Here is a 26,502-nt window from a genome sequence, read left to right on the forward strand (position 1 = left end):
CCGAGCAATGCTTCTAGGAAAGAATGGCTCAGTAATAGTGGCCGATTAAAACCGGTCCTAAACTTTTTTTTTTTTTTCCATTTCATACAGAATCTGACATACTCTCAATGCTTCCAAATGTAAAAACCGCTTGAGACTGGGTTCCCAATGTTCGGATACGCTGCGTAAAAGTATGCAGCGTATCCGACCTAGAACCCGGAGCGAATTCCACCTGAAAGTGCACCAAATAGTGGTGCAGTTTTTCAGGCAGAATCTCCAATGCGGAAACCAGTACTTTGAAAAAAAAATAAAAAATTACCGCCGGCCATAGTCACGGCGACACATCCATCCGTGCAGTCTGGCCCTTGTGACTGCTGTAGCTTGTGATTGGCTGCAGCAATCACATGGGATAAAACATCATCCCGGGAGGCCGGGCTGCACTCTGACACTTTGCATTGTACTATGGCAACGGCCGGGTGTAGGTAGAAGCTTTTTTTTTTTTTAAAACCAATCTTTTGTGATTTTTGTGGCAGAATCTCAACACTTGGCTATCTGTTGCGGGTTTTACAGCCCCCATTCAATGCAATGGGGAAAAACCGCAATAGAAGAGCAATAAATATGCAGCATAAATTGATGTGATTTAAAATCTGCGCCGCAGATCAATGAACTTTATCTGTAGTGTGTGCATGAGATTTGTTTGAATCTCATTCACTTCACTTTGCTGCTACTGTAAACGCTGAAGAATTTCCACACGAGATTCTGTTGCGGAAACTCTGCTGCGTTTATGCTAGGTGGGAACCCGGCTTTACACACCTTGGGGGTTGTACCTTAGGTCTCATGCACCCGCTTGCTTTTGAGACCCAAGGAGTGTCTGCCTCCTGTAGCTTTAAAGTACCGTCAAATTCATTGTTACTTGTTTTTTGGTTATATTAAAACATGTTCCCATTTTGTCATTTGGTTTTGCCTATTAGGTTTTTTGTTTTTGTTTTTTTTTTGTTTGTTTTTTTTGGAACTATATGCATTTTAATGAAATGTTTTAATCTATAGAACCTGGGTGGATGGAAAAACTCAAGTCTTTATGGTTTGTTACTTGAGCCACACCACAAGCCTTGGCACATTCAGCTGTGCTGCTTAAATGGACTAAATCTTTACAATTCCTGCTCACCCAATGCAGTCACAAACCATGTGGTTTTCGGGTCATGCTGGGTCTTTTAATTTCTATTTTTTAAATTTTCCCATTTAAACTATTGCATGCCCTAGCCATAATTTTTTTATTTTTCACGGTACTGCATCAAAAAACAAGTGAAGCCGAACGTCGTGTAGTTTTTGGTTAAAAAAACAAACAAACCACAATCTAAAAAATAAAAATTTGTAAGCCAAAACTGGGATTGGGTCCAAAAAAAGTATATAAAGTTTTTTTTAGTTTTTTTTTTATAAACCATGACCTGAGGCCTGCCCAGGAATCCAGCTAGTGTAAAGGGGGTGTCTGCAACTATTAGCTAGTCTCTAGTCAACTTATGGTTACCCTCTTAAAAAAAAATAAATAAAATACATATAAAATGAAAGCTCTTCAGTCCAATGACAAGTTTTTTTGTTGTAAGGTTGAACTTCTGGTACCACGTCTGTAAAGGTGGAGCATTGTTTGTAGCCAATTTAGTGGCGCAAGTAACTTGGCTGCTGTGATCATTGTGGTTGGTAGATTATTCTCGAAGGGTTTAGGAATAACTTTTGTGGTAACTCTTATTGATGATAATTTTAACTTTGGACCAGAAGGGGGAAGTATAGCCCTTTCCTTATACATCTCTCCAGTGTGAACAAGGCCTATACATTGCAGTACCCTGGCAGTGAACAGTGTCCTACAGTAAAGCCCTGAGGGCCAGTGTTTTGTTTTGAGGACCCTCACTTTTGTAACGTGGTTGTCAAAGCTGACCGTTTTGATAAATGAGGGCCACTATCCTCAAACGGGAATATTGACTTTGTGGCCAATGGCATCCAACCGCAGCTTACAAGAGTGGTTTTAAGAAAGCTGAGCTCTGGTTGGTTGAGATTGGCAACAAGGCAGTTTTTTTCTGTTTTTGTTTTCGATAACAAACTCAATACAGGAGATAAATGAGGTATCAAAAAAATAAATAAAAATGGACTGGGTAAGGCTTCATTCACATCTGCGTCGGAGCTCCATTCAGGGGTTCCATCAGAGCTTTCCAAAGGGGAACCCATGAACGCAACCCTGACTGAAACAAACGCATCACTGTAAGGGCTTATTCAGACGAATGGGATATACGTCCGTGCAACGCGCGTGATTTTCACGCGCGTCACACCGACCTATATTAGTCTATGGGGCAGTGCAGACAGTTGTGTGATTTTTTTCCGCAATGTGAGTCCGCTGCGAAAAAGTCACGACATATTCGTTCTTTGGGCGTATTTCGCGCATCACGCACCCATTGAAGTCAATGGGTGTGTGAAAATCACGCATGCCACACGGAAGCACTTCCGTGGGACAAGCGTGGTCCGCACAACAACTGTGAAAAGGTTGAATGAAAACAGAAAAGCACCACGTGCTTTTCTGTTTACAAACATCCAAACGGAGTGTCAAGGGCCTTTTGCGCGCGCAAAACACACGCGCTCGTGTGAATCCGCCCTTAATGTCAATGGTGACGGATCTGGTACAAATAGTCTCCGTTTGTCTCTGTCGTGCAAGGGGTTCGTCTTTTTGACGAAAGCAATACCGTAGTCAACTGAACGGAGCCCTGACCCAGATGTGAAGGGAGCATTAGATTTATCCAAATAGTTGCAAAGGAAAAGTGGAGTTGTTGCCCAGCAACCGGTCAGATTCCACCTTTTATTTCTGAGGCCCTTTGAAAAAATGAAAGCCGCATCATCCTGATTGGTTGCTTTGATCAACTACTTGACTTTTCCCTTGCACCAGTTTTGATCTTACCCAATCCTTGCTGCCCATAGCAACCAATCACAGCGCAGCTTTTATTTCTCAAGATCACTATAAGAACTGAAAGCCGTGTTGGGTTGCGATCGGCAACAAAGACCGTTTTCCGGTTACAATTTTCATGAATTTCTTCCCAGATCTTTTGGTGCAAGGTGGTATATTTACACTTGGGGATGGGGGGGGGGGGGGGTTGTATCTTTCACATCCATATTTTTATGTTTCGTTGTCTAATTTTGTCTTGCTGTCCTAATGCTACATTGCAACTCAAGATATTTATTCTACAGGAGAAGAGCTCATAAAACTGGGTCCTGAAGATGAACAGGGCTGGTGTAGAGGACGTCTCCTCTCTGGGAAAACTGGACTTTATCCGGCAAACTACGTGGAGGATGTTGTGTCCTGAGTGTCGATCAAGCCTTGAGCGTCCTCCGAGCTGTGTGCGTGTGTGTCCTGGATCCTCATAAGGACAGGGGGCAAACCTATGAACATTGGATACTTCTAGTGAATCCATTGCTGCTTTTACCATATTATTTTAGACATGCAGTTATAAATATATATATTTTTTTTCTTAATAAAATTTACCCAGAAAATATTATTCTGCCTGGCTGCGTTCCTGCAGCGTTGTGAACCATGGAAGTGCATTGTAACGTTTTTCGTTGTGAAGGGTGCAGATGAGCTTGAATCACCTAAATGTATATAAAAAGAGACAAAAACACTCTCGAGTGCTTCCTCTAAACCAAGCCCGGTTGGGTGGCCCGCCATGGTATAGGGTCAGAGTAAGCTGTATTAATCGCCCTCCTCGTCTTGGTTCTTCGAGTCGCCGATATAGATTTGATGGGCCAAATGTCCATTGACTGCATATGGCAACTTGGCATGTGATTTCTTTTTTTATTTTCCTGCCCACATTTGCACAGAAGAAATACCAGTCGCCTTCTCATGGTGGATGACTGTGTTTTTCCCTAACATTCTATTGACCCATTGATGTCCAAGGGTTTGCATTGTCTAGCCTCAAGCCCTAGTAAGTACCCAGGGGATTTATATAGTTTCCTAATAGTGTATGTTGGGGTATTCTGCTCGACACGTTTTGGGATGTTTAAAACGTTAATTTTCCGGTTTGAGGGTTTAGTCCAGATGAGGCCAGAGGTGGCGATTACGCCCTGATTTATGTTCCCTTCTCAGTCTGTGCTAGAATATTTCACTTTTGAAGTCTCGCTGATTTCATGATGCCGACGGGTTCAGCATGAGACTTTCACTCTGGACAGATAAGAGTTCAACAATTTTGTGCCATCTCATCATGCAAGTGACCTTATTGTGAACAATGTATTTTCTATTTAAATGATAATAAAATCCACGTTGTTTTTACCAAAAGTGTTATTATTTTTATCTTTTATTTTAATAGGCTTACTCTTCAATAAAATCTATGTTCACACGCTTAACAAAAAATGGCTGTAAAATACCGAGCTGTTTTCAAGGGAATTTTCGGACGTTTTTTAAGCCTCATGCGGTTTTTAATGTGTGTTTTGCAGCAGTTTTTGGAGCGGTTTTTCTTTTCACCCAATGAAAAACTGCTCAAGAAGGGACATGCACTTCTTTTCTACAGGGTGTTTTTTTTACGCACTGTTATTACAAACGGCCGCATTAAAAAAAAAAAAAAAAAGCCCCGTGGGAACAGAACGCAGTTTTTCCCATTGAAGTCAATGGGCAGATGTTTGAAAGCGTTCAGCCCTCGTAATTTCAGCCGTTCAGTCTTCATATAAAGAGCGCCGGAATAAAAATGCACCTAATTTCTTCAAAGCTATGTACACCGTTTTGAGGGCTTTTTTTTTTTTTTTTTATTTTTTTTTTTTTTTACATTTTATTTTTCAGTGTGATTAGTGTAACTTAGTAAATACTTTTTATATAAAAATGTTTTTTACCTTTGGAGATGCAGCAGTTCTGCATCCTCCATACAGAATACCTGTATCGTTTGCTTTAGGGTATATTCACACGACAGCGTCCGTAACGGCTGAAATTACGGGGATGTTTTCAGGAGAAAACATCCCCGTAATTTCAGCCGTAACGGCATGTGCAGGCGCTTGAACGCCGCGTCCATTACGGACGTAATTGGCGCTGCTTTTCATTGGAGTCAATGAATAACGGCTCCAATTACGCCCCAAGAAGTGACAGGTCACTTCTTTGACGCGGGCGTCTATTTACGCGCCGTCATTTGACAGCGGCGCGTAAATATACGCCTCGTGTGAACAGATAAACGTCTGCCCATTGCTTTCAATGGGCAGATGTTTGTCAACGCTATTGAGGCGCAATTTTCGGACGTAATTCGGGGCAAAAACGCCTCAATTACGTCCGTAATTAGTGTGTGTGAACATACCCTTACACTGAATCAGTCAGTCCGGCGGACCTGACGGGTTCAGTGTCGGCGGGTCCTGCGTGTCTGACATGTAGGATGAACCTGTAAATGATCACATCTAAGTTCATAACTTAGATGGGATCGTTTACAGATGGATCCTGCGTCCCGCCAACACCGAACCAGTCAGGTCCGCGGGACTGACAGATTCAGTGTATAGCGAACGATATAGCTGTTCTGTATAGAGAGCATAAAACAGCTGTATCTCAAAGTAAAACAAATTTTTATTAAAGTATTAACAAACTTAAACCAAACACACTGATCTATTTATTTAAGAAAAAAAAAAGAAAAGCCCTCAAAGGTGTACATGGCCTTTTAAGAGGCGCATCTCTGGCAGTCTATGCACCAGAAAGACAAATCTACTCCTGCTCCGGGCCCAAAAAGATGCGATTTTTCGCACGAATTGCAACTTTTGTGCTGTTGGTGACTTTTTTTTTTTTTTTTTTTTCTACACCAGAAAAAATGTTGTAGAAAAAATGTTGTAGAAAAAAAACTCCCTGACAATAGATAGTAAGGGCTCATTCAGACTAGCGTAATACTGGACCGTCTGCTGTGCGTTGCAATAACGCACAGCGCACACACCCATTGATTTCGATGGGGCTTCTCAGACGTGAGTTTGCACACACCGACTGTCCATTGCATGAAACTCGCTGCATGTCCTAAATTGGTGTGTCTTCACGCACCTAGCCGCCCATTGAAGTCTCTGGGTACGTGAAAACCGCGGACAGCACACAGACGACATTCGTGTGCTGTCCGTGTTGCACGCATCAAATACATAGAAAAGCCGAGAAATAAATGTAAAAAAAAATATAATTCAGTGCTTGCAAAGACATAAGCGCATGCAAATCACACTGATGTCAATACGCAACACACTCTGACAAGAAATGTAGGAAAAATGCAGAGTTTTTACAGGCGCAATTCTGACACGCTTGTCTGAATGTAGCCTTATGCACTTTTAGAAAAGGGGTATTCCAGCTTTTAGCATTTTTCAGCTATTCATTGGATAGGTTAAAAAAAAAATAGACAATTGGGGGTCTGACTGCTGGGACCCCTTGGAGCGGAGACAGGTATGTGCAGTCCCGCTCCACTCAATCTATAGGGCTGACAAACAGCTGAGCACAGTGCTTGACTGTTTCCGTTAACGCCTCATGCACACGAATGTGCTTTTGTGGCCGAAAATCCACGGGAGAATTGCGGCCCCATTCATTTCTATGGGGCCATGTACACGACCGTAGTTTTTACGGTCCGTGCATGGCCCGAGAGCCCGCACCGCAGAAAGAACGGACATGTCTTATTACGGCCGTGTTCTGCGGTCCGGGCTCATTGAAAATAATGGCCCCCGGCCATGTACATGGCCCGCGATTTGCTCGCTGCTGACAGTCCGCTGCCGGCCGACCCGTGCACATGGCTACGGTCGTGTGCATGAGGCCTTACTCTTATAGACTTTAGAGCGACACGGCGCATGCCTCCTAATAAATTATGAAAATCTCCACGTGTCCGTACGCCAGCCATGAACTGGAGTAGATTTACCCTATTTTTCACGTCCGTTTCTGGTGTTAATTTTATAGTAAATTTGTCAGATAGCCGAAGCAGTGTTAAAAACAAATAAGTCACGGTGTGCACAAAGCAGTTGACCAGGCACAGACAACTGATGAGCTATGCACAGGGTAGGTCATCCGTATATGACCGGTGGGGATACAGCACTCGGACCCTGCACCGATCAGCTGCCTCCGGGCAATGGATGTTTTGCAGGGTATGCGGTAGTTGGAGCGGGAAGCAGATGGCACGGACTACTGTACAGCAACCGTGCTGCAGAACAACTCTGTTCCTATTCACTTCATAGGTAATCCATTGTCTGTGCCTGGACAACCCTTCTACATTCTGGGTGGAACTTATTATTCACGGTGATCTGTCGGTTTCCAATATTTGCTACATGTTTCCACCTAATATGTATAATTTAACATTTACTAGTAATTTAGAAGTTAGAGTAGTGTGCGTTTTTTATTTTTATATATTTTTTTGCTTTTAAAAAAAAACAAAACATGAATTTTATTTTCTGTAATCGCACACTTTTGATATACGCCTTTTTTTTTTCTTTTTTTTTTCCCCAGGTTTTTTTTTTATTACATATGGCGAGGCTTATGTTTAAACGTCTGAAAAAAAAAAAGCCCAACTATTTTGAGAAAAACGCCACTGAACAAAAAAAAAGCAAGACCAAAGGAAAAAAAACAAAACACTAGTACGGTCAAGATTTTCCTATTGACTTCCATCTAGCATTTGGCTGCCGGGTTTTTACCATCAAAAACATTAGGAGAAGCTAAACACATGTTTGGTTTTTTTCTAAAAGCGCTGTGTGAAGGCAACTGTACTATGCGTTTCTAACACGCAAAAGTGGCAATTTAAGGGCCTGTTCACATCAGTTGCCCTTCCGTTGAGGGTTTCAGTCTGAGGTTTCCTTCGGGTTAACCCTTCAACGGAAAGACAAACTGAAACCTAAGCTTCCGTTTCCCTCAACATTGATATCAATGATGACAGAAACCTTGCTAAAGGTTTCCGTTTGTCACCGTTGACCGGGTTCTGTTTTGACGGAATCCATAGAACAGTCGATTCCATCAAAAACCGCAGAACCCTTTCACAACGGTGACAAACGGAAAACTTTAGCAATGTTTCAGTCACCATGGATATCAATGTTGAGGGAAACGGAAGCTTAGGTTTCATTTTGCCTTACATTTTGGAAGGGTTAACTCGAAGGAAACCTCCGATGGAAGGGCAACGGTGATGTAAAATTGGCCAAGTAAGGCTGTGTTCACATTTTCACCAGGATATGTCATCACTTAAGATCGTTTTGCACCGGCCAATGATCGGTTGAATGAGCACTCGTATAAACGCTTGTTCCCAATCGTTGCCCTGTGTGAACAGTACAGTGATCAGCTTGTTCGTTGGCTAATGGCATCTTTTATGCGAACCAAAAAATGGCGGCTGGTCGGCAGCACGTCTCCCTGTGTAAAGTTGAGGTGTGATCGATAGGAACAATATCCATCTTAGATAGAGCTCCCAATTGGCAGAGCGGGGTGTCAAAATTGGAGGGAACCAGAGGATTACTGCTCTGTATCAGAGAGCGATCCTTGGTGAAGTAAGGATGGGAGGGAGCAGAGCTGTGACTATGTGCCAGTCCATCAGGATATTGGTAATTTTCTTCAGAGAGGGCATCCAAAATATACAAGACCATTTTTGATCCAAACTTGTATTCATGTAACCTGCTTGCTGATTTTATTGCATAGCGGAAATGAACTACTACATTCAGAATTATTTTTAAGTCTTGGGACACTTTACATATCTACACTGCTGAAACGTATGTAACGTGCTTTGCTAGCTGGCAGTATAGACGCACATCTGCGTCCGACGCTATCGCAGATCCCATCAGATTTGCACTGTTCTCCGAGTCAAAACTGTCGACGCCATGATAGACCCAACTTTGAGTCAGTGGGGTCCGTTGGGCACTGGAGGAATCTCGTATGGCGGATCCAGCATGGCGTCATAGTTTCCATTATTAAATGAAGCCATGATGCTTATGAAAACAGCTTATCATTTTCATAGGACCTCATTTATCATACTATCATCACGAATGCTGGCCTTGTTGCCCATGGCAACCAATCACAATGCAGCTTTAATTTTGCCAGAGTAGTTTAAGAAATGAAAGCTGAGCTCTGATTGGTTGCTATGGGCAGCAAGGCCTGTTTTGATAAATGAGGCCCATTTTATTCTAAGGATGTGTACACTTTTTTTAATTGTGCAGTAACGCTGCTTCTTTTTATATGCCAGTGTGGGGGCAACCACTGGGACGAAAACACTTACCAGGTAGGTTATTGTCCTGTGTGACTTTGTGATCGACCCCCGAATCCCAGGAGACAAACCAGCAGGTTTTGTCGCCTGTTCTCCCGTGTATCGTCCGATTTAATTGTTCAGTAACACTTGTTTTCTCCTTTCTGTTTGCCTGTGCAAGGGCAAGCACTGGGGCAAAAAAACTTTTATGGGGTAGGAAGTTGTTTTCCGTGGGAAGTGGAAGTCCGGCTTTATGACAGTCATATGTGATGGATCCAGAGTCCCAAACATAATGAATCAACCAAAAGAATTCAAAATAAAGACACAAAACATTATAATTGGGTGTTAAATGGTCAAAGGTTTATTTATTATATGACCAAACCCAAAATGGCAAACCTCCGACTCACGAAGAGTCACCCTCCAGCACGCAGGAAAGGAAAAACCCCCTGTGGGGGAAACCTCTAGGGAAACCATGGCTGGAGGATTGCCCTTCCTCTGGGCTTAGAAGGTGCCAAAATAGAATTTGTAACAGAATTTGTACATTTTCTCAGATTTTCAAGGAAAGACATTACAATGAACGAACAACATAGAACACATAAATCGGCTGATCTGGTTGGCTAGGCGGATGTCTCTCTCTTCCTGGGCACCCATTAAAATGAATGGGCGATCCACGGATGAGACGGGTCCTCCAGATGCCGCCTTGTAGCACCTGTCTCCGCTTCGGCTAATAGAGGGGGATCTCCTGCTGGAAACCCCCCTCTATTATAGACAAACCGTATGAAGAGGATGGCATCACTGTGATGAAGAAGTGCTCTTGGGTAAAGGGTTTTCCTGCTAGAACCTACAAATGACATCAGGTCGGTATTGGTGGGGAAGTCAAGCTCAAGGTCCTCAGTCCCATCCAATATGGCGCTGAATGTGGCAGTAAGACCTAATGTGGAATCTTCTGTCATAAACATTTGTATTTATGACATCATCACATTCATCATCATTACTGCAGGAGTTTATTACCACTGCCGCCTCATTCATTGTGACGTCACCCACAGTGGTCTTATATTAGACCCTTGGAGACGCAGATCATTTTTTGGATTTTTTTTTTCCTTTTTGCATTACAGAAACGCTAACTTTTTTTCCCCCGTCAATATAGCCGTATGAGGGCTTGTTTTTGTGCAACGAGTGGTAGTTTTTCATGGTATTAATGTACCATGTAATGCACTGGCAAACGGAAAAAACTTTGTGGGTGAAATGGGCAAAAAACAGCAATTACGCTTTTTAGGGTTTTACTGCGTTCATCGTGCGGTAAAAACGGCATGTTATCTTTATTCTATGGTTTGACAAGATTATGGAGATACCAAATTGATATAGCTTTTTTATGTTTTACCACTTTTACAAAGTAAAAACTGAGATATAACGTTTTTATATTTTTGTAGATTTGAGTGGTTTGAGGGTAGTTTTTTGCGGGGCGGGCTGTTTTTCTTAGTGGTACCACTTTGGGGAACATGCGACTTTTTGGTCACCTTTTTAGTCCATTTGTTTAAGGAGCTAAAATGACCAAAAAACAGGATAAATAATGTATTACAATACTTCAGACTTTTGCTGACACGGCGATACCAAAAAAGTGTTTTTTTTTTTTATGTTCCCCTAAGGGATTTGAGCCAGCAATCATTGCCTTGTTTGCACGATATACTGCAATACTAATATATTGCAGTATATTGTGATTTTGACAGGCTCCTATTAAGCCTTGCCTCTGACGGGGCTTAAAAGCGGCACAAAAATGGGGGGGGGGCTATAGGCTGTCGTTTGGGCCCGCACATTGCATTCTAATGGCTAAGGGTATGTTCACACGGCCAAATTTCAGACGTATACGAGGCGTATTATGCCTCGTTTTACGTCTGAAAATAGGGCTACAATACGTCGGCAAACATCTGCCCATTCATTTGAATGGGTTTGCCGACGTACTGTGCAGACGACCTGTTATTTACGCGTCGTCGTTTGACAGCTGTCAAACGACGACGCGTAAAAATACAGCCTTGGCAAAAGAAGTGCAGGACACTTCTTTGGACGTTTTTGGAGCTGTTTTCTCATAGACTCCAATGAAAACAGCTCCAAAAACGGACGTAAAAAACGCCGCGAAAACGGCGTGAAAACGCCGCGAAAAATGCGAGTTGGTAAAAAAACGTCTGAAAAGCAGGGTCTGTTTTCCCTTGAAAACAGCTCTGGATTTTCAGACGTTTTTGTTGACTACGTGTGAACATACCCTTAGATGCCGCGGTCCCTATTGACGGCAGCATCTAAGTGGTTAAACGGGCGTAATCGAACTGATCTTCGATTCCACCCATTGCAGTAAGGTGTCAACGCCGACTGGAGTTTTGCCATAGCAGTTTCAACTGAGACCAGTGTGAGGAATGGCAGAACCATTTTGTCCATTTTGCTGCAGGTGGAGAGAGACTTTTTCTGGGACTATTTCTGTTATTTTCCCCTTGTCCTGAGCTCAGGAGGTTCTTAATTCATATGAGACAAGCAGACGATCACACTGGGAAACCAGTGAACCAGTCCAAAACAGTGTAGAAGTGTCTGAAAATAATCCCCTCCACTGTCACCTTCAGACTGTCCGACCATAATGGTGAGGATATGCGTAGCAGCAGCCGCAGGTGGCATGGATTACAAATTGATAGTTGATGTTTCTTTTGATGTGTTTTTATTTACAAGTTTAGCACCAAGTGCGCCACCTATGTAAACATGTATGCCGCCTATGTAAACATGTATGCCCCCCTATGTAAACATGTATGCCGCCTATGTAAACATGTGTGTATATCATTTTAGTGCTTTGCTGCCATCTAGTGACCAAACTGCATAGATAGTTTGTGTAGTGCTGTTGTGTTATGTGTGCAGGACCTGTGATCACATGACCAGAGAGGCAAATTCTCAAGTTTGTGCAGGTGCTGCACAGCTACTCAAGTAGGGGAGAAGCTGAATCTTTATTTATCAGGAGTTTAGCACCATATTTAAATATGCAAAAAATCGAGCAAAGAAGCAGCACTCAATAGCAAAAAATGAAATTTATTCACCCAACACAGCAACGTTTCACTTCCTCCATGGAAGCATTTTCAAGCAATTAGTGAAAAGCACACACAGGTATATATAGGGAGCACAAAGCTCAATTAACAAATCATCTAAATAGCAGCAATTATACACTTCATATTGAAAAAAATACCCCGTGTAACAGTGTAACAAAATATTACATATATGTGTACAAGAGTCAAACATTGACAAATGGTATGAAGAACTTTAAAATTCCAACGAGTGTAATACATGCCTATAAAATAGTGTAATGCATTAATTGCATATTGATTAATAATCACATTATAATACACAATAGCTGGCACTCACCAATCTGGAGAAACAAGGACATCCTGAACAGAACATGTGTGGAATTAAAATTTCCGGCGTTACAAACACCGAACTGCGCATGCCCCAACTCTATATTTAAATATGCAATATTTTAAAAACAAATCGCCATCTTAAAGTCGTTAAACTGCATATTATGAGAGGGAAATGACTGTTATGCTATGTCGTTGATATATACATTGTGTATTAAGTGTTATTCCACTTAAGTAAACATATAACAGATCATTCCTCCAATTAAGACACTTCGGGAATCTTGTATGAAGCTGCAGATCGCAGAACGCCTCCCTATTCAGGAAGTGTCTCCTCCAATATCCACCCGTCTTTGGTTTCTTCACTTGTTCAAGGCCATAAAAACATTGGGGGGGGGGAATTTATTAAGATGCTATTTCATATGCCAGTCTTAATATAAAGAAAGTTGCAGTAAGATGCAACACATTTATTAAATGTGTCACATCTTTCGGCCGTTCCTGCGCCACAATCGTTATGCAGCGACCGCGGCCATGCTCCATCCCTTCCCCCTACCCGTCAGACATAATGTAAAATAAAAAATAAGTATAATCTTTTCTCCGCTTCTCTTCTACCCCCTTGATCCCCTAAGGCTCCCTGCTGCCCATACAATGCACTGACACCGAGCAGCGTCCGGTCCTTTATATGCGACACAGCACTCAACGTCATCAGTGCATTGTATGAGCCACAGCCTGCGGAGAGAACCTGAGGGGACCAGAAGGGGAGAAGAGGAGTGGTGAGGTGAGCATTAATTTTTTATTTAATTCCCCGATAGAGGGGACTGAGAGGAGCCTGGCATGGGCCTCTACCTTGCTACGCTCCACATAGTGACATTTTTGCCAATTATTACCAGGCGTAGATTTCCACTATAGTTTACGCCAGGTGTAAATTATTATAAATTTGTTGAGCTGCTGTCAACCCGCCCCCTTTTGGGAAGCCCCCTTTTAGAAAACTGGCGTAGAAAGGTTAATACATTTCCCCCTAAGCTTTAAAAATTACCATTATGTGTTTCTAAGAAGTGTTTTTCGGCATTAGTGTTTTTTTTGTTTTTGTATCTGAAATGCGTTCTACATTGCACACACGCAATCACATTGTTTGCATTTAATGGCATAAATTACATGATGCTTAGAACAATTTTTATAAACGCATCAATATCGTAAGTACTTTTTAAAAAATGAAAAACTTTTAGGTAAATGTTGTTAGTGACACTGTAGAAAAGACTTGTGACAACATGTAACTAAGAGATCTCATCCTCTAGGTGACCCAAGGGCAGCCTTTACCCACAATTTGTGTCAGGACTGGATCCGGATTTAACATGGGATTGTTTTTCTGAATAATTTTTTGATATTTTTCCAAACTTTTGGCTCTATGCCGTTGAAGAAACTGGTAATTGATCTCTCGTGCTGCAGTATTTATTATTAAACAAGATGGATTCTTGTGTCCTTTGTTTTGATGCCCTTCTTAACATCCATTGTTAATATCCTGTAAGATGTAATCCACGGTCAATATTTATACATTGGTTGTGAAATGTCTTGTCATTTGAGCAGGCTATCCTAGTTCTTATAAATTTCTCTGTAGGTATTGCCTAGATGGTGTGAGCTGGGTGACCGCTCCTAGCATTAAGGATGGTAGTACCCGAAGAGGGTTCACAAAATGTTTCCTTTTCTGTATTACAATTCCCCTGTAACATAATCTCGAAGAAGGTAACAGAATCCATGGATGCTGAGCCTGTAACATTGTAAATGAAATGTATTGGTATTATTGTATTCCATAAATGGTGGAACAGACGCCACATCACGGCCCTTAAACAAAAAAAAGATCGTCGATGTAGCGTCCATCCCACACAATCCACTCGTAAAAAGGATTATTGGCTGAAAAAATGTTGTTCTCCAACCATGTCATAAACAAATCCATGGAGAGGGAGAATTTTGACCCCATCAGGGCGTCTTCTATTTGCAATAAAATAAAACTATCAAGGCAGAAGAAATTATGTGAGCGCAGATACTCCGCTGACATTAAAAGAAATTCTTGTAGACATTTGGAATACCTGGTGTATTTCCTCAAATGGAATTCCACTGCCTTGATTGCCGGAATATGTGGTATGCAGGCAGGGCCACCATCAGAAATATCTGGGCCTCATACAGTCCGTGGAATTCCATTTGAGGAAATAGATCTGGGTCCCCCACTATTAGGGGATTTGGAGAGGTGGCAACGGAAAGTCGTGGGAGGGGAGCAGGACGCAAAGTGTCAGGGACTCTGTGAGCGGGCAGAGGAGGAGGCTAAGAAAGCGGAAATTGGCCGAGGCGGTAGTTGGGCCAGAGTGAATATGACGCTTGACCGGGGTCTGGGGAGGGGAAGGGAAGAGAGACCGGTGGGAAGGTGGGAGCAGAGGGGCAACATGAAAAAAAATAATTAAACTGAATCTACTGCTTTAAAACAGTCACTCACCAAGTTGCAGAGCTGGCCGCTGCTTCTGGCCCCTGCATGGGTCCCATTCCTTTCTACAAAACAATTACCGCTGATCATAACCTTGATGAGCGGCTGCTGCCCACTTTATTTTACTTTTGTGGCCAGGCCTTGACAGTAGTACCAGCGGTACTACCCTGATGCCAGGCCTGTTTGCAGGGGTACTAACCAACTACGTCACAGATAACCCAAGTTTCAAGACCATGCAAAGTTATGGATTTTTGGCATCCCATGGAATATGGGAACAATAGGGAATTCTATCAGTAAGTATTCTGCCTGTTTCTTGGCTAATACTTCTAATCCAACGCCTTCTTCTAGCAGATTTTTTAAAGATTCTTTACATGCGGTGCTTGGTTTCGCCACAAGTTTGCGATATGTCGATTCATTGTCTAAAATGGTATGAACGTGTCTGGGATATAAACAGGAATCTAGAACAACTCCTGCTCCGTGCACTCCTAAGATTTGGAGGACACAGTTATACGCTGGATATATGGTGAGCACCTCTGTGTTTTCACCTTTAGCCCTTATGTGTATATATGAACCTTTTAGATGGTTAATCTTTACCCGCTAAGGTGGGAGGGTTGGTTCCAATGCCTAGTTATGGTGGTGTCTGCAGACTGGAGTGTGGTGTCTAAGCAAGTAAAGGTCCTTTTAGACCGCCCGATACTGACCATGAAAACAAGCGCCGATTGACGATACAGCGTGTGACAAAGAGCAATCGTCTGTAATGTATGGGGGCAAACAATCGTTACTACACCCGGAAACCGCACCGATAACCCAGTCCAGCTGCCTCCGGGCACTGGACAATATTGGTGGAAGCAGATGGCTCCAACCACTGCATAGCGGCCATTCGACAGAACTGCAGCTCGGCCTCTATTCTTTGACCGGAGCCATCTGCTTCCGGCATTGTTGCCCAGAGGGAGCTGGAGAGGCGGATCAGTGCGGGGTCTGGGTGTCGGACACACACCGATCATATACTGATAACCTATCCAGTGGATAGGTCATCAGTTGTCAGAACGTGGAAAACCCCTTTAATACTGGCGTTTCATACACCAGTCCTATTAAACAGTTTGCTGGAGTAAGATGCAACACATTTATTTAGGGTATGTTCACACGCCCTATTTACGGACGTAATTCAGGCGTTTTTCGCCGGAAATTACGTCTGAAAAGACGGCTCCAAACCGTCGGCAAACATCTGCCCATTGAATTCAATGGGTCTTACGGTGTTCTGTGCAGACGGCCTTTTTTTTTTACGCGCCGCTGTCAAAAGACGGCCGTCTCAAAGCAGTGCATGTCACTTCTTGGGACGTAATTGGAGCCGTTTTTCATTGACTCCATTGAAAAACAGCTCCAATTACGTCCGTAATGGACGCCGCGAAAACCGCGAGTACTAGCAATTACATCTGAAATTCAGGAGCTGTTTTCGCCTGAAAACAGCTCCATAATTTCAGACGTATTTTACGTTTGCGTGTGAACATACCCTAACAGGTGAACGACCCTTAATAAATGTGTCGCATCTTTTAGCTGCAACGCGGCCTGTCATCAGTACTTTCTACGTGCTGCGGCCTGCTGTAAGAGGCTGTGGGGATCCGAGAGGGAGAATCGGGGCGGTGAGGTAAGTACATTTTTAAAATGTATTTTATTGTCTGATTGGGGGTGGCAAACAGTCTGATTGGGGGGGGGGGGTATGGGTCTGGCACGGACCTTTGCCTTGTTACACCCCTCAGAGATAAATCTGGGCCGCATTATACATATAGATTTCTGCTATAATTGACGTCAGATACTGGCGTAAATTATAGTAGAATTGTTGGCCATTTCTGCTAAGCCCCGCCTATTTTTTGCCCCCAAAAATGTCGACATTTGCGCATTTTCTACGCTAGTAAACTGTTGTAGAAAGGTTAATATATTCCCCCCAAAGGCTACAGACCGTAATACAATATCTTAATGTAAGGATGTGTACACTTAATTGTGCAGCAACGCTTGTTGTCCCCATTCTATGTCAGTGTGGGAAGTAGATGTCCGGCCTTATGATTTTGTGAAATGTGATAGACCCAGAATCCCAATCACCAAACCAAAGAATGCAAAATAAAGACACAAAACATTATAATTGGGTGTTAAATGGTCAAAGCTTTATTTATATTATATGACCAAACCCAAAATGGCAAACCTCCGACTCACGAAGAGTCACCCTCCAGCACGCAGGAAAGGAAAAACCCCCTGTGGGGGAAACCTCTAGGGAAACCATGGCTGGAGGATTGCCCTTCCTCTGGGCTTAGAAGGTGCCAAAATAGAATTTGTAACAGAATTTGTACATTTTCTCAGATTTTCAAGGAAAGACATTACAATGAACGAACGACATAAAACACATAAATCAGCTGATCTGGTTGGCTAGGCGGATGTCTCTCTTCCTGGGCACCCATTAAAATGAATGGGCGATCCACGGATGAGACGGGTCCTCCAGATGCCTACTTGTAGCATCTGTCTCCGCTCCGGCTAATAGAGGGGGATCTCCTGCTGGAAACCCCCCTCTATTATAGACAAACCGTATGAAGAGGATGGCATCACTGTGATGAAGAAGTGGTCTTGGGTGAAGGGTTTTCCTGCTAGAACCTCCAAATTACATCAGGTCGGTATTGGTGGGGAAGTCAAGCTCAAGGTCCTCAGTCCCATCCAATATGGCGCTGAACGTGGCAGTAAGACCTTCTACTATGGAATCTTTTTCATGTCATAAACATTTGTATTTATGACATCAGCGCCTTCATCATCATTACTACAGGAATTTGTTACCACTGCCGCCAAGTTCATTGTGATGTCACCCACAGTGGTCTGAAGTGTTAACCCTTTAATGACTGGCATGGTACTTACCACAGAAGCCATAAAGCTGAATAGAACATATCAGCGGCCATAAAGGAAAAGGGATAATGCAGGGAGCATCTCCGCACAAGAACAATCCATGACAAAGGGTTGTTGAAGATAAGATAACTTGTCTGCTTTCTCCAAAAACCAGCACCACACCTGTCCATAGGTTGTGTGTGGTATTACAGCTCATTACCATTCACTTCAATGGCGCAAACCTGCAATACCAGATACAACCTGTGGATAGGTGTGGTGCTGTTTTTGGAAGAAAGCAGCCATATTTTTCTAATCCTGCACAGCCCCTGTTAGAAATAGTTCAAAAAAAAGGGGGAGAAAATAAATTAAATAAAGGTAAAAAGATAAACTCTGAGGTAAAAGAAATCAAACTAGACTGAAAGGAGTCTGCTGGAGGTGCCAGATGGAAAGACATATTTCTGCCATGGGGACCAGATTAGTTGAAATGTATCTTGAAGGGGGGCTTCAGAGAGTGGGTTTTAGCACCGTCCTGCCCTATGAAGTGCTGTTGCATTGAAAAACTATGCAGTTCATCTTCGAATGCAGCGTCACAAAAACAAATTATTTTGTAAAAAAAAAACTATATCAATTTGGTATCGCCATAATCGTAACGACCCGCAGAATCAAGTTATCATGCAATTCATGCCGCCCGATGAACACTGTAAAATCAAAACAGACAAGGCGGAATTACAGGGTTTTTTTCAATTCACCCCACAGAATGTAGGTTTTTTTACTTTTTTTTTTTGAATACATTATATGGTACATTAGGCCGCAGGGTAAATTCCACATAAACAGCGCCATTCATCGGTTAACTGTTTAAATGATACCAGTTCAAGTGACCTTTATCGAAAAACACTATAAGACATTTTTTCCCAAGTAACCTTTTAATTGGGCCTAGCATGTGTGATACTGTCTGCTAAGCCGTTGTATCTAAGCATATTATATGTGATACTGTCTGCTGAGCCGCTGTCTCCTATCAAGTAGCAGAGCTATCAGGTGTCATAGTCTTAGGGTTCACACGCAAAGTCAAAAATGGCTGAAAATTACTGAGCTGTTTTCAGAGAACACAGCCTTTGATTTACAGCGGTTTTTGAAGCTGGAAACATTTTTTGAGGTGTTTTTTTCTAGATGTTTTTGGAGCTGTTTTTCCATTGACACAATGAAAAACATCTCCAAAAACGGCTCAAGAAGTGACATGCTCCTTCTTTTTACGTGCCGTTTTAAAATACAATAGGCAGATGTTTGTAGGCATTGGGCTACCGATTTTTCAGGCATATTTGAAGGCGTTTACGCCCCGAAATACGCCTGAAAACACAGCATGTGAATATACCCTTATAGAGACGCTGTCTCAGATATATATATATATCTTTTTTTTTTTTTTAGGGGGGGCGGGAAAGCACATGTCTTGTGGCACAAGACAGTCTGATTAGTGGGGGAGATACGGGGTCTGGCTTAGGCCTTTTGTTACACACTCAATGTAAAATTGTACACTAGCTCGGAGCTGGCGTTGATTTCTGCTTTACATTACGCCCGTTACTGGCGTAAATGATAGTAAAATTGTCGGCCCTTTCCGGAAAGCGCCACACACTTTTCAAAAAGTGCCCCGAAACTTTCCCGCACTTTTGGGACTTTTCTATGCCAGATAAGCGGCTTAGCAAGGTTAATAAATTCTCCTCTAAGGCTACAGACAGTAATACAAGTAAAACAAAGACCAATATTACCACCATATAGTGACAGATATCAGTCCTACACAGGCATTCTGCAGACCATATAAGTGAATAGAGTGCAGTGAAATTCAGTGACTCACAGGTGACATCTTCTCAGATTGGAGTCGTTCATGTTCTCTTTTCGTCTTTATCCGGCCAAGAACGCCATGTTGACTTCCAGTCTTCTTCATCTCCAATGCCCAAGCGCGAACCACAAGATACGTCATGAAAGTGTTGATGTAACCTAGATACCACGTTCACGTGACCCAATGTGCCACGTCACAACGTATTAAAATCATGGAAGCGTCCAGTCTACATGACTACCGCCCGTCACCGTGTGCATACCTTAGATCAAAATTTCGACATATAACTAACTCTAAACCTCATAAGGTAATTTTCTTTAGCTATTATACTAGGATGTACAATACTATATTAAAATATTATCATATTAGTCATGTGTCCTAGTATACCCACATCCAGCGTTGGGTGAAATATAAAATAGTTTTCCATGAGTTTTGGACTGCCATGTGCTGCTGATCTCTCCTTTTGGGGGTAATATACAGGGAATATGGGGGTTATATAAGGGACTCCCATCATCCCTGTATATACCAGCCATCATCCCCATATATAACCACCATTATCCGTGTATGTATCAGCCCAACATTATCTCGGTATAAAATTTCCATCACCCCTGTATATACCATTAGGGCGGGCACAGTCAGCTTTCTGTGGCGTGCGGCCATTGTGGCTAAACAAGAAGTAAATGGGGTGGGCATTGAGGACACGGTGGACCAATAGGATGCCTGAAACACCGGTATATGGGAAGTCCAGCAGAATCTGAAAATGTGCCTCCTGATTGCTTAAAGGCTATGTACACCTTTGCACTGTTTTTTTTAAATTGCCTTGTATGTATTTTGCTAAATAAATCACATTTCTAATTGGTCTCCCATTTGTCTTCTGTACCTGCAGTGTATTTCAGTTCATGGCCAGCTGCTGTATTCAGTTATCTCTCTAAGGCCCTGTTCATACCTGCGTTGGTTTGTTTAGTTGTTCTGCTCCGTCAGTGGTGCAGAACAAAGGAATGACGGAGGCAACAGTTTCCGTTGCACAACGGACACCGCCACCTTTCTGACAGAACCCATTGACTTTGGTGGGTCCCATTGGCTTTCCATCAGGGGGGGGACGTGATTTTCCAGAGACAATAGTGCAGATGTGAACGAGGACTTATCCGTCAGTCATCACTCTAACGGCAAACTGAGCAGCTCCTCCTTTGCAGGCTCATGAACAAGCATTTAGTGTGGAATCTGCGCATGTGCATGGTCCTATTTACTACATACCTAGTAACCGTCCCGGATACAGCGGGACAGTCCCGGTTTCTGGACGGTGTTACGCTGTCCCAAGCGGCCGGTGGTATGTCTCGGTGTCAACTGTATCTGCATCCTCAGGATGCAGATACAGTTGAATCCAATGCTAGTGTAAGGGATCGTCAGCTCCCTGCTTCAGTATTAGTACCACTCGTCGAGGAATTCCTAGGCACAGCGCTACTTTTTTTTTTTTTAAATCTTCGTGACCAACAGCCACACTTTCCAAACAATAAGAATACAGCTTGTACATAAGGGAAATTGAAACACAGACAGAAATGCAGACGGATTTCACTGAACAGTGCAAAGTAAACATATTAATAGATAGGACAGTGTTGTTCAAATCCATGCTAACTGGTAAACACACCCCAAAATGTAAGACACAGTGGAAGAAGAGCAAGAAATGAAAGAGGAGGAAAAAATAAATAAATATAAGGACGGGAGGGGGAAAGGCGCACAGCGCTACTTTAAGCTTGGAGCCCAGGGAAGCCCTTGACGTCACTGTCCATATATGGACAGTGATGTCGGCCTTTCAACTATGGAGTCCCCGGGGAGGGCAACGCAAGATCTCTGACCGGGACTCCTGTTTTGGGAAAGGCCTTGACGTCACTGTCCATATATGGATAGTGATGTCAGTGGCTCCTCCAGGAGCGGAATCCCCGGCAAGAGCATTGGCTCCTCCTGGAGTGCAATCCCTGGCCACAGCGTGGTCGACGCTCTGGACAGGGATTCTGCTCCTACAGGGAATGCCTTACGCCACTGTCCATATATGGACAGTGACGGCAGGGGCTCTTCCTGGAGTGGAATCCCTGGGCACAACGTGGCCGATTCCCTGGCTGGGGATTCGTTCCTAGAGGGAGGTTCAATGGTGCTATCTACAGGGGTGGGGGGCGGGTGACACCATCTACATGGGCACTGTGTGTGACACTATCTACATGGGCACTGGCACTAGGGGCAGATAAGGGGGCATTAAACTGTACGGGGGCAGCTATTTGTCATTATACTGTGTGGGGGGTCCTACGGGAACATGATACTGAGTGGGCTGAACGTGGTATGTGTGGGCGGAGATTGGACGGGGTTAGATACTTGAAAGTTGGGAGGTATGTTTACTGGTGTGTGCTGGGGCAGATGAGAACAGGTCCCCTTCAGTGATCCAGCAGCCACTTTCTCCGACTACTGTGCATGCCCAGCCAGGGCCGCCATCAGGGGGGTATTAGGGGTACTACTGTAGGGGGCCCGGCCAAACTTAATTGAAAGGGGGGCCCGGCAACTGCCGCGACTTGCCTTTGTTAGAAAAAAACAGGCCCCTGCAATGGGGCCTGTTCTTTTCACCAAAGCAATGTCGTGAGCTGCGGGCCCCCCTCTCATCAAACACCGCTGTGAGCTGCGGGCCCCCCTCTCATCTAACACTGCCGCGAAACACCGCGCGCGACCGCGCGCGCGAACGACCGCAAGCGCGCGGCGGCGCGCTCGTTACCGCAAACGCGCGCTCACGCGCGAACGACCTGGGGAAGGCTGGAAAGCAACCCGCTCGTGCCCGCCGCCGAGAGGGATGCGGTGCGCACGCACCAAAAGTACAGCGACCAATCAACTGGGAAGAACAGCGGCGCACAGTCTAATTACCTGCTGGCCCGCCTCCGACTCCTCGTCCTCCTCCTCCGCCTCCTCGTCCTCCTCCTCGGCCTCCTCGTCCAGCGCCTCCTCGTCCGACTCCGCCTCCGCCTCCTCCTTCTTCTCCTCCTCCAGAGCGTAGCTGCGTAAGGAGAGGGGGAGGAGTCCAGTTCTTGCGCGACGGCAGGAGTTCTTCGATCCCCGCAATTTTCTGGAGCCTGGAGGTGAAGGACGACATCTGGACCGAAGACATCGCCTGACGAGGACTGGAGTGGGAGCAGCTCTTCTGACACAGTGAGTAAAGTGTCTGAAAGTGCTGTTTATGTATGGCCCTGTTCACACAGAGTATTTTTGCAGGCCAAAAAAATCTGCCTCAAAATTCCTTAAAGAATTTTGAGGCAGATTTTGACCTGCCCACACTATCTTGCCGCGTTTTTTGCTGCGTTTTTTGCCCTCGGCGATTGAGGACAGCAGACAAAAAACGCAGCGAAAAATGCATTTTCTGCCTCCCATTGATTTCGATGGGAGGTCAGAGGCGGAACCGCGGCAAGAAAGGACGTGCTGCTTTTTCTTTTTTCCGCGACTGGCTCCCATTGATTTCAGATTAAATCAATGGGAGGCGGTTTTGGAAGTTGTTTGGTGCTGATTCTGACGCAGCGTCCGAGTCAATATCAAGGCCCAAAAACTCTGTGAACTGGGCCTTATTGTTAGGGCTTATTCAGACGAACGTGTAATACGTCCGTGCAACGTGTGTGATTTTCACGCGCCTCGCACAGACCTATGTTACTCTATGGGGCCGTGCAGACTGTCAGTGATTTTCACGCAGCGTGTGTCCGTGTGTCCGCTGCGTAAAACTCACGACATGTCCAATATTTGTGCATTGTTCGCGCATCACGCACCCACTGAAGTCAATGGGTGCGTGAAAGTCACGCCCAGCACTTCCCAGCAGTATAAACTATGAATGAAAACAGAAAAGCACCACGTGCTACAAACATCCAAACAGAGAGTCATAATGATGGCGGCTGCGCGAAAATCACGCAGCCACGCATCATACGCTGCTGACACACGGAGCTGTTATGGACCTTTTGCATGCGCAAAACGCCACGTTTTTTGCGCACGCAAAAATCACACGCTTGTGTAAATCCGGCCTTAGGGTAGGAACACACTCGGCATGAACACTGCGGATTTTATGCAACACATTTTATTGTGGAAAATCCGCAGCGTATTACAGTCACAGCAGAGTGGATGAGATTTGAACAAATCTCATCCACACGCTGCAAAAAAAATTGACCTGCAGTGTGGCTTTTTAGGCCGCAGCATGTCAATTTATGCTGCAGAATCGCCACTCGTCTGGTGCGGAAATGTTGCGGTTCTGCCGCAAAAATCACAAAAGAGAAAAAAAAAAGGCACTTTTTTAAATTAATAAAAAAGTTTATACTTACCCCGGCCGTAGTCCTGGTGACGCGATCTTCTATTCTTAGCGCAGCTCCTGGAGCTGCTGCCGGTCTCTAAATAGGCAGTTGGTCCAGTAGAATTTGGAATTATTTTTTTTTGTGAACCAGCTTAAAAAAATACAAAACTTTTGTGTTAGGGCCTGTTCACATCACCGTTCGCTTCCGCTCCGGGGTTCCATCTGAGGTTTCTGTCGGGTGAACACCGCAACGGAAAGTGAAAGTGATAGCACAGCTTCCGTTTCAGTCACCATTGATCTCAATGGTGACGGAAACATCGCTAATGGTTTCCGTTCGTCACCATTCCGGCTGGTTTTCGGACGGAATCAATAGTGCAGTCGACTGCGCTAATTGTGACGGAAGCTGTGCTGTCACTTTCACTTTCCGTTGCGGGGTTCACCCGACGGAAACCTCAGATGGAACCCCGGAGCGGAAGCGAACAGTGATGTGAACAGGCCCTAACACAAAAGTTTTGTATTTTTTTAAGCTGGTTCACAAAAAAAAATAATTCCAAATTCTACTGGACCAACTGCCTATTTAGAGACCGGCAGCAGCTCCAGGAGCGACATCATAAGGGACACACTAGGCGGATATGCTGAGTAAAACTACACAGCTTATCCACCCCGGTAGCCGCAGGGAATTCTGCAAGCAAAACCGCACCAAGTAGTGGTGCAGGTTTCGTGAGGCATGTCCGCTGCGGGAATCCTGCAGGGAAAAAAAAGTTTAGACTTCCCCCGGCCGTAGTCCTGGTGACGCATCTCTCTCTTCTGAACGTAGCCCCGCCTCCTGGGATGACGCTGTAGACCATGTGACCGCTGCAGCAGTCACATGGGATGAAACGTCATGACAGAAGGCTGAGCTGCGCTAAGACTAGAGGATCGCGTCACCAGGACTACGGCCGGGGCAAGTCTAAACTTTTTTATAAATTTAAAAAAGTGCCTTTTTATTTTTTCTCATGTGTGATTTTTGCGGCAGAACCGCAGCATTTCCACAACAGAGGAGCAGCGATTCCACAGAATACATTGACACGCTGCGGCTTAAAAAGCCAAAAGCCACACTGCAGGTCAATTTTTTTTGCAGAGTGTGGATGAGATTTGTTCATATCTCATCCACTCTGCTGCGACTGTGATACGCTGCGGATTTTCCACAATAAAATGTGTTGCATAAAATCCGCAGTGTTCATGCCTAGTGTGTTCCTACCCTAAGGCCGGATTCACACGAGCGCGTGCTATTTGCGCGCGCAAAAACATGGCGTTTTGCGCATGCAAAAGGTCCATAACAGCTCCGTGTGGCAGCAGCGTATGATGCGCGGCTGCGTGATTTTCGCGCCATCATTATGACACTCTGTTTGTATGTTTGTAGCACGTGGTGCTTTTCTGTTTTCATTCATAGTTTATACGGCTGCGGAAGTGCTGGGCGTGATTTTCACCCACCCATTGACTTCAATGGGTGCGTGATGCGCGAACAATGCACAAATATAGGACATGTCGTGAGTTTTACGCAGCGGACACACGGACACACGCTGCGTGAAAATCACTGACAGTCTGCATGGCCCCATAGAGTAACATAGGTCCGTGTGAAAATCACGCGCGTTGCACGGACGTATTACACGTTCGTCTGAATAAGCCCTAACAATAAGGCCCAGTTCACAGAGTTTTTGGGCCTTGATATTGACTCGGACACTGCGTCAGAATCAGCACCAAAAAACTTCCAAAACCGCCTCCCATTGATTTAATCTGAAATCAATGGGAGCCAGTCGCGGAAAAAAGAAAAAGCAGCACGTCCTTTCTTGCCGCGGTTCTGCCTCTGACCTCCCATCGAAATCAATGGGAGGCAGAAAATGCATTTTTCCCTGCGTTTTTTTGTCTGCTGTCATCAATCGCCGCGGGCAAAAAACGCGGCAAGATAGTGTGGGCAGGTCAATATCTGCCTCAAAATTCGGTGCGCGGTTCCAGGCGGTCGCGGGTGCCCATGCGCAGGAGTTTGCGGGTGCGCGCGATCGGTCGCACGGGCGGCGGTGTTTGACGGCCCCATGACGACCCCCATGCTACCCAGGGCCGCCATCAGGGGGGGTATTATGGGTGCTGATGTGAGAGGCCCGGCCAAACCTAATTGAAAGGGGGGCCCGCAGCTCACAACATTCTTTTGGTGAAAAAAACGGGCCCCATTGCAGGGGCCTGGTTTTTTTCTACCAAAGGCAAGTCGCGGCAGTTTGCCGGGCCCCCCTTTCAATTAGGTTTGGCCGGGCCTCTCACATCAGTACCCCTAATACCCCCCCTGATGGCCGCCCTGGGTACCATGATATAGTGCTGGACGGAGTACCGTTAACAGGCGGTGCCACGGTAGGGGGGCCCAAAAAATTTAGCTGTAGGGGGCCCTGAAATTCCTGATGGCGGCCCTGTGCCCAGCGTCCTCTCCTAACCACAGGCAGCATGCAGAGCAATGTGTCCCATGTGTCAGCTGAAAGCTACAGCGTAGG

At 44.6% G+C, this 26,502-nt stretch overlaps 1 protein-coding gene across 11 annotated transcripts in view; it reads left to right on the plus strand.

The window, feature by feature from the left end:
- The window catches only part of PACSIN3 (protein kinase C and casein kinase substrate in neurons 3), a 57,010-nt gene extending 52,725 nt beyond the window's left edge, over positions 1-4,285 (plus strand). For 9 of the 11 annotated variants that reach the window (XM_075837867.1, XM_075837876.1, XM_075837870.1 and 6 more), the window contains one exon: positions 3,205-4,285. In XM_075837867.1, coding sequence (XP_075693982.1) covers positions 3,205-3,320 — 116 coding nt within the window. In that variant the 3' untranslated portion in view covers positions 3,321-4,285. The remainder of the gene's footprint in view (positions 1-3,204) is intronic. The other 2 variants (XM_075837877.1, XM_075837878.1) reach the window with 1 other exon arrangement.
- Positions 4,286-26,502: the final 22,217 nt, after the last annotated feature.

The sequence above is a fragment of the Rhinoderma darwinii genome, chromosome 9 (assembly GCF_050947455.1).
Source record: "Rhinoderma darwinii isolate aRhiDar2 chromosome 9, aRhiDar2.hap1, whole genome shotgun sequence".
Lineage (NCBI taxonomy): Eukaryota > Metazoa > Chordata > Amphibia > Anura > Rhinodermatidae > Rhinoderma > Rhinoderma darwinii.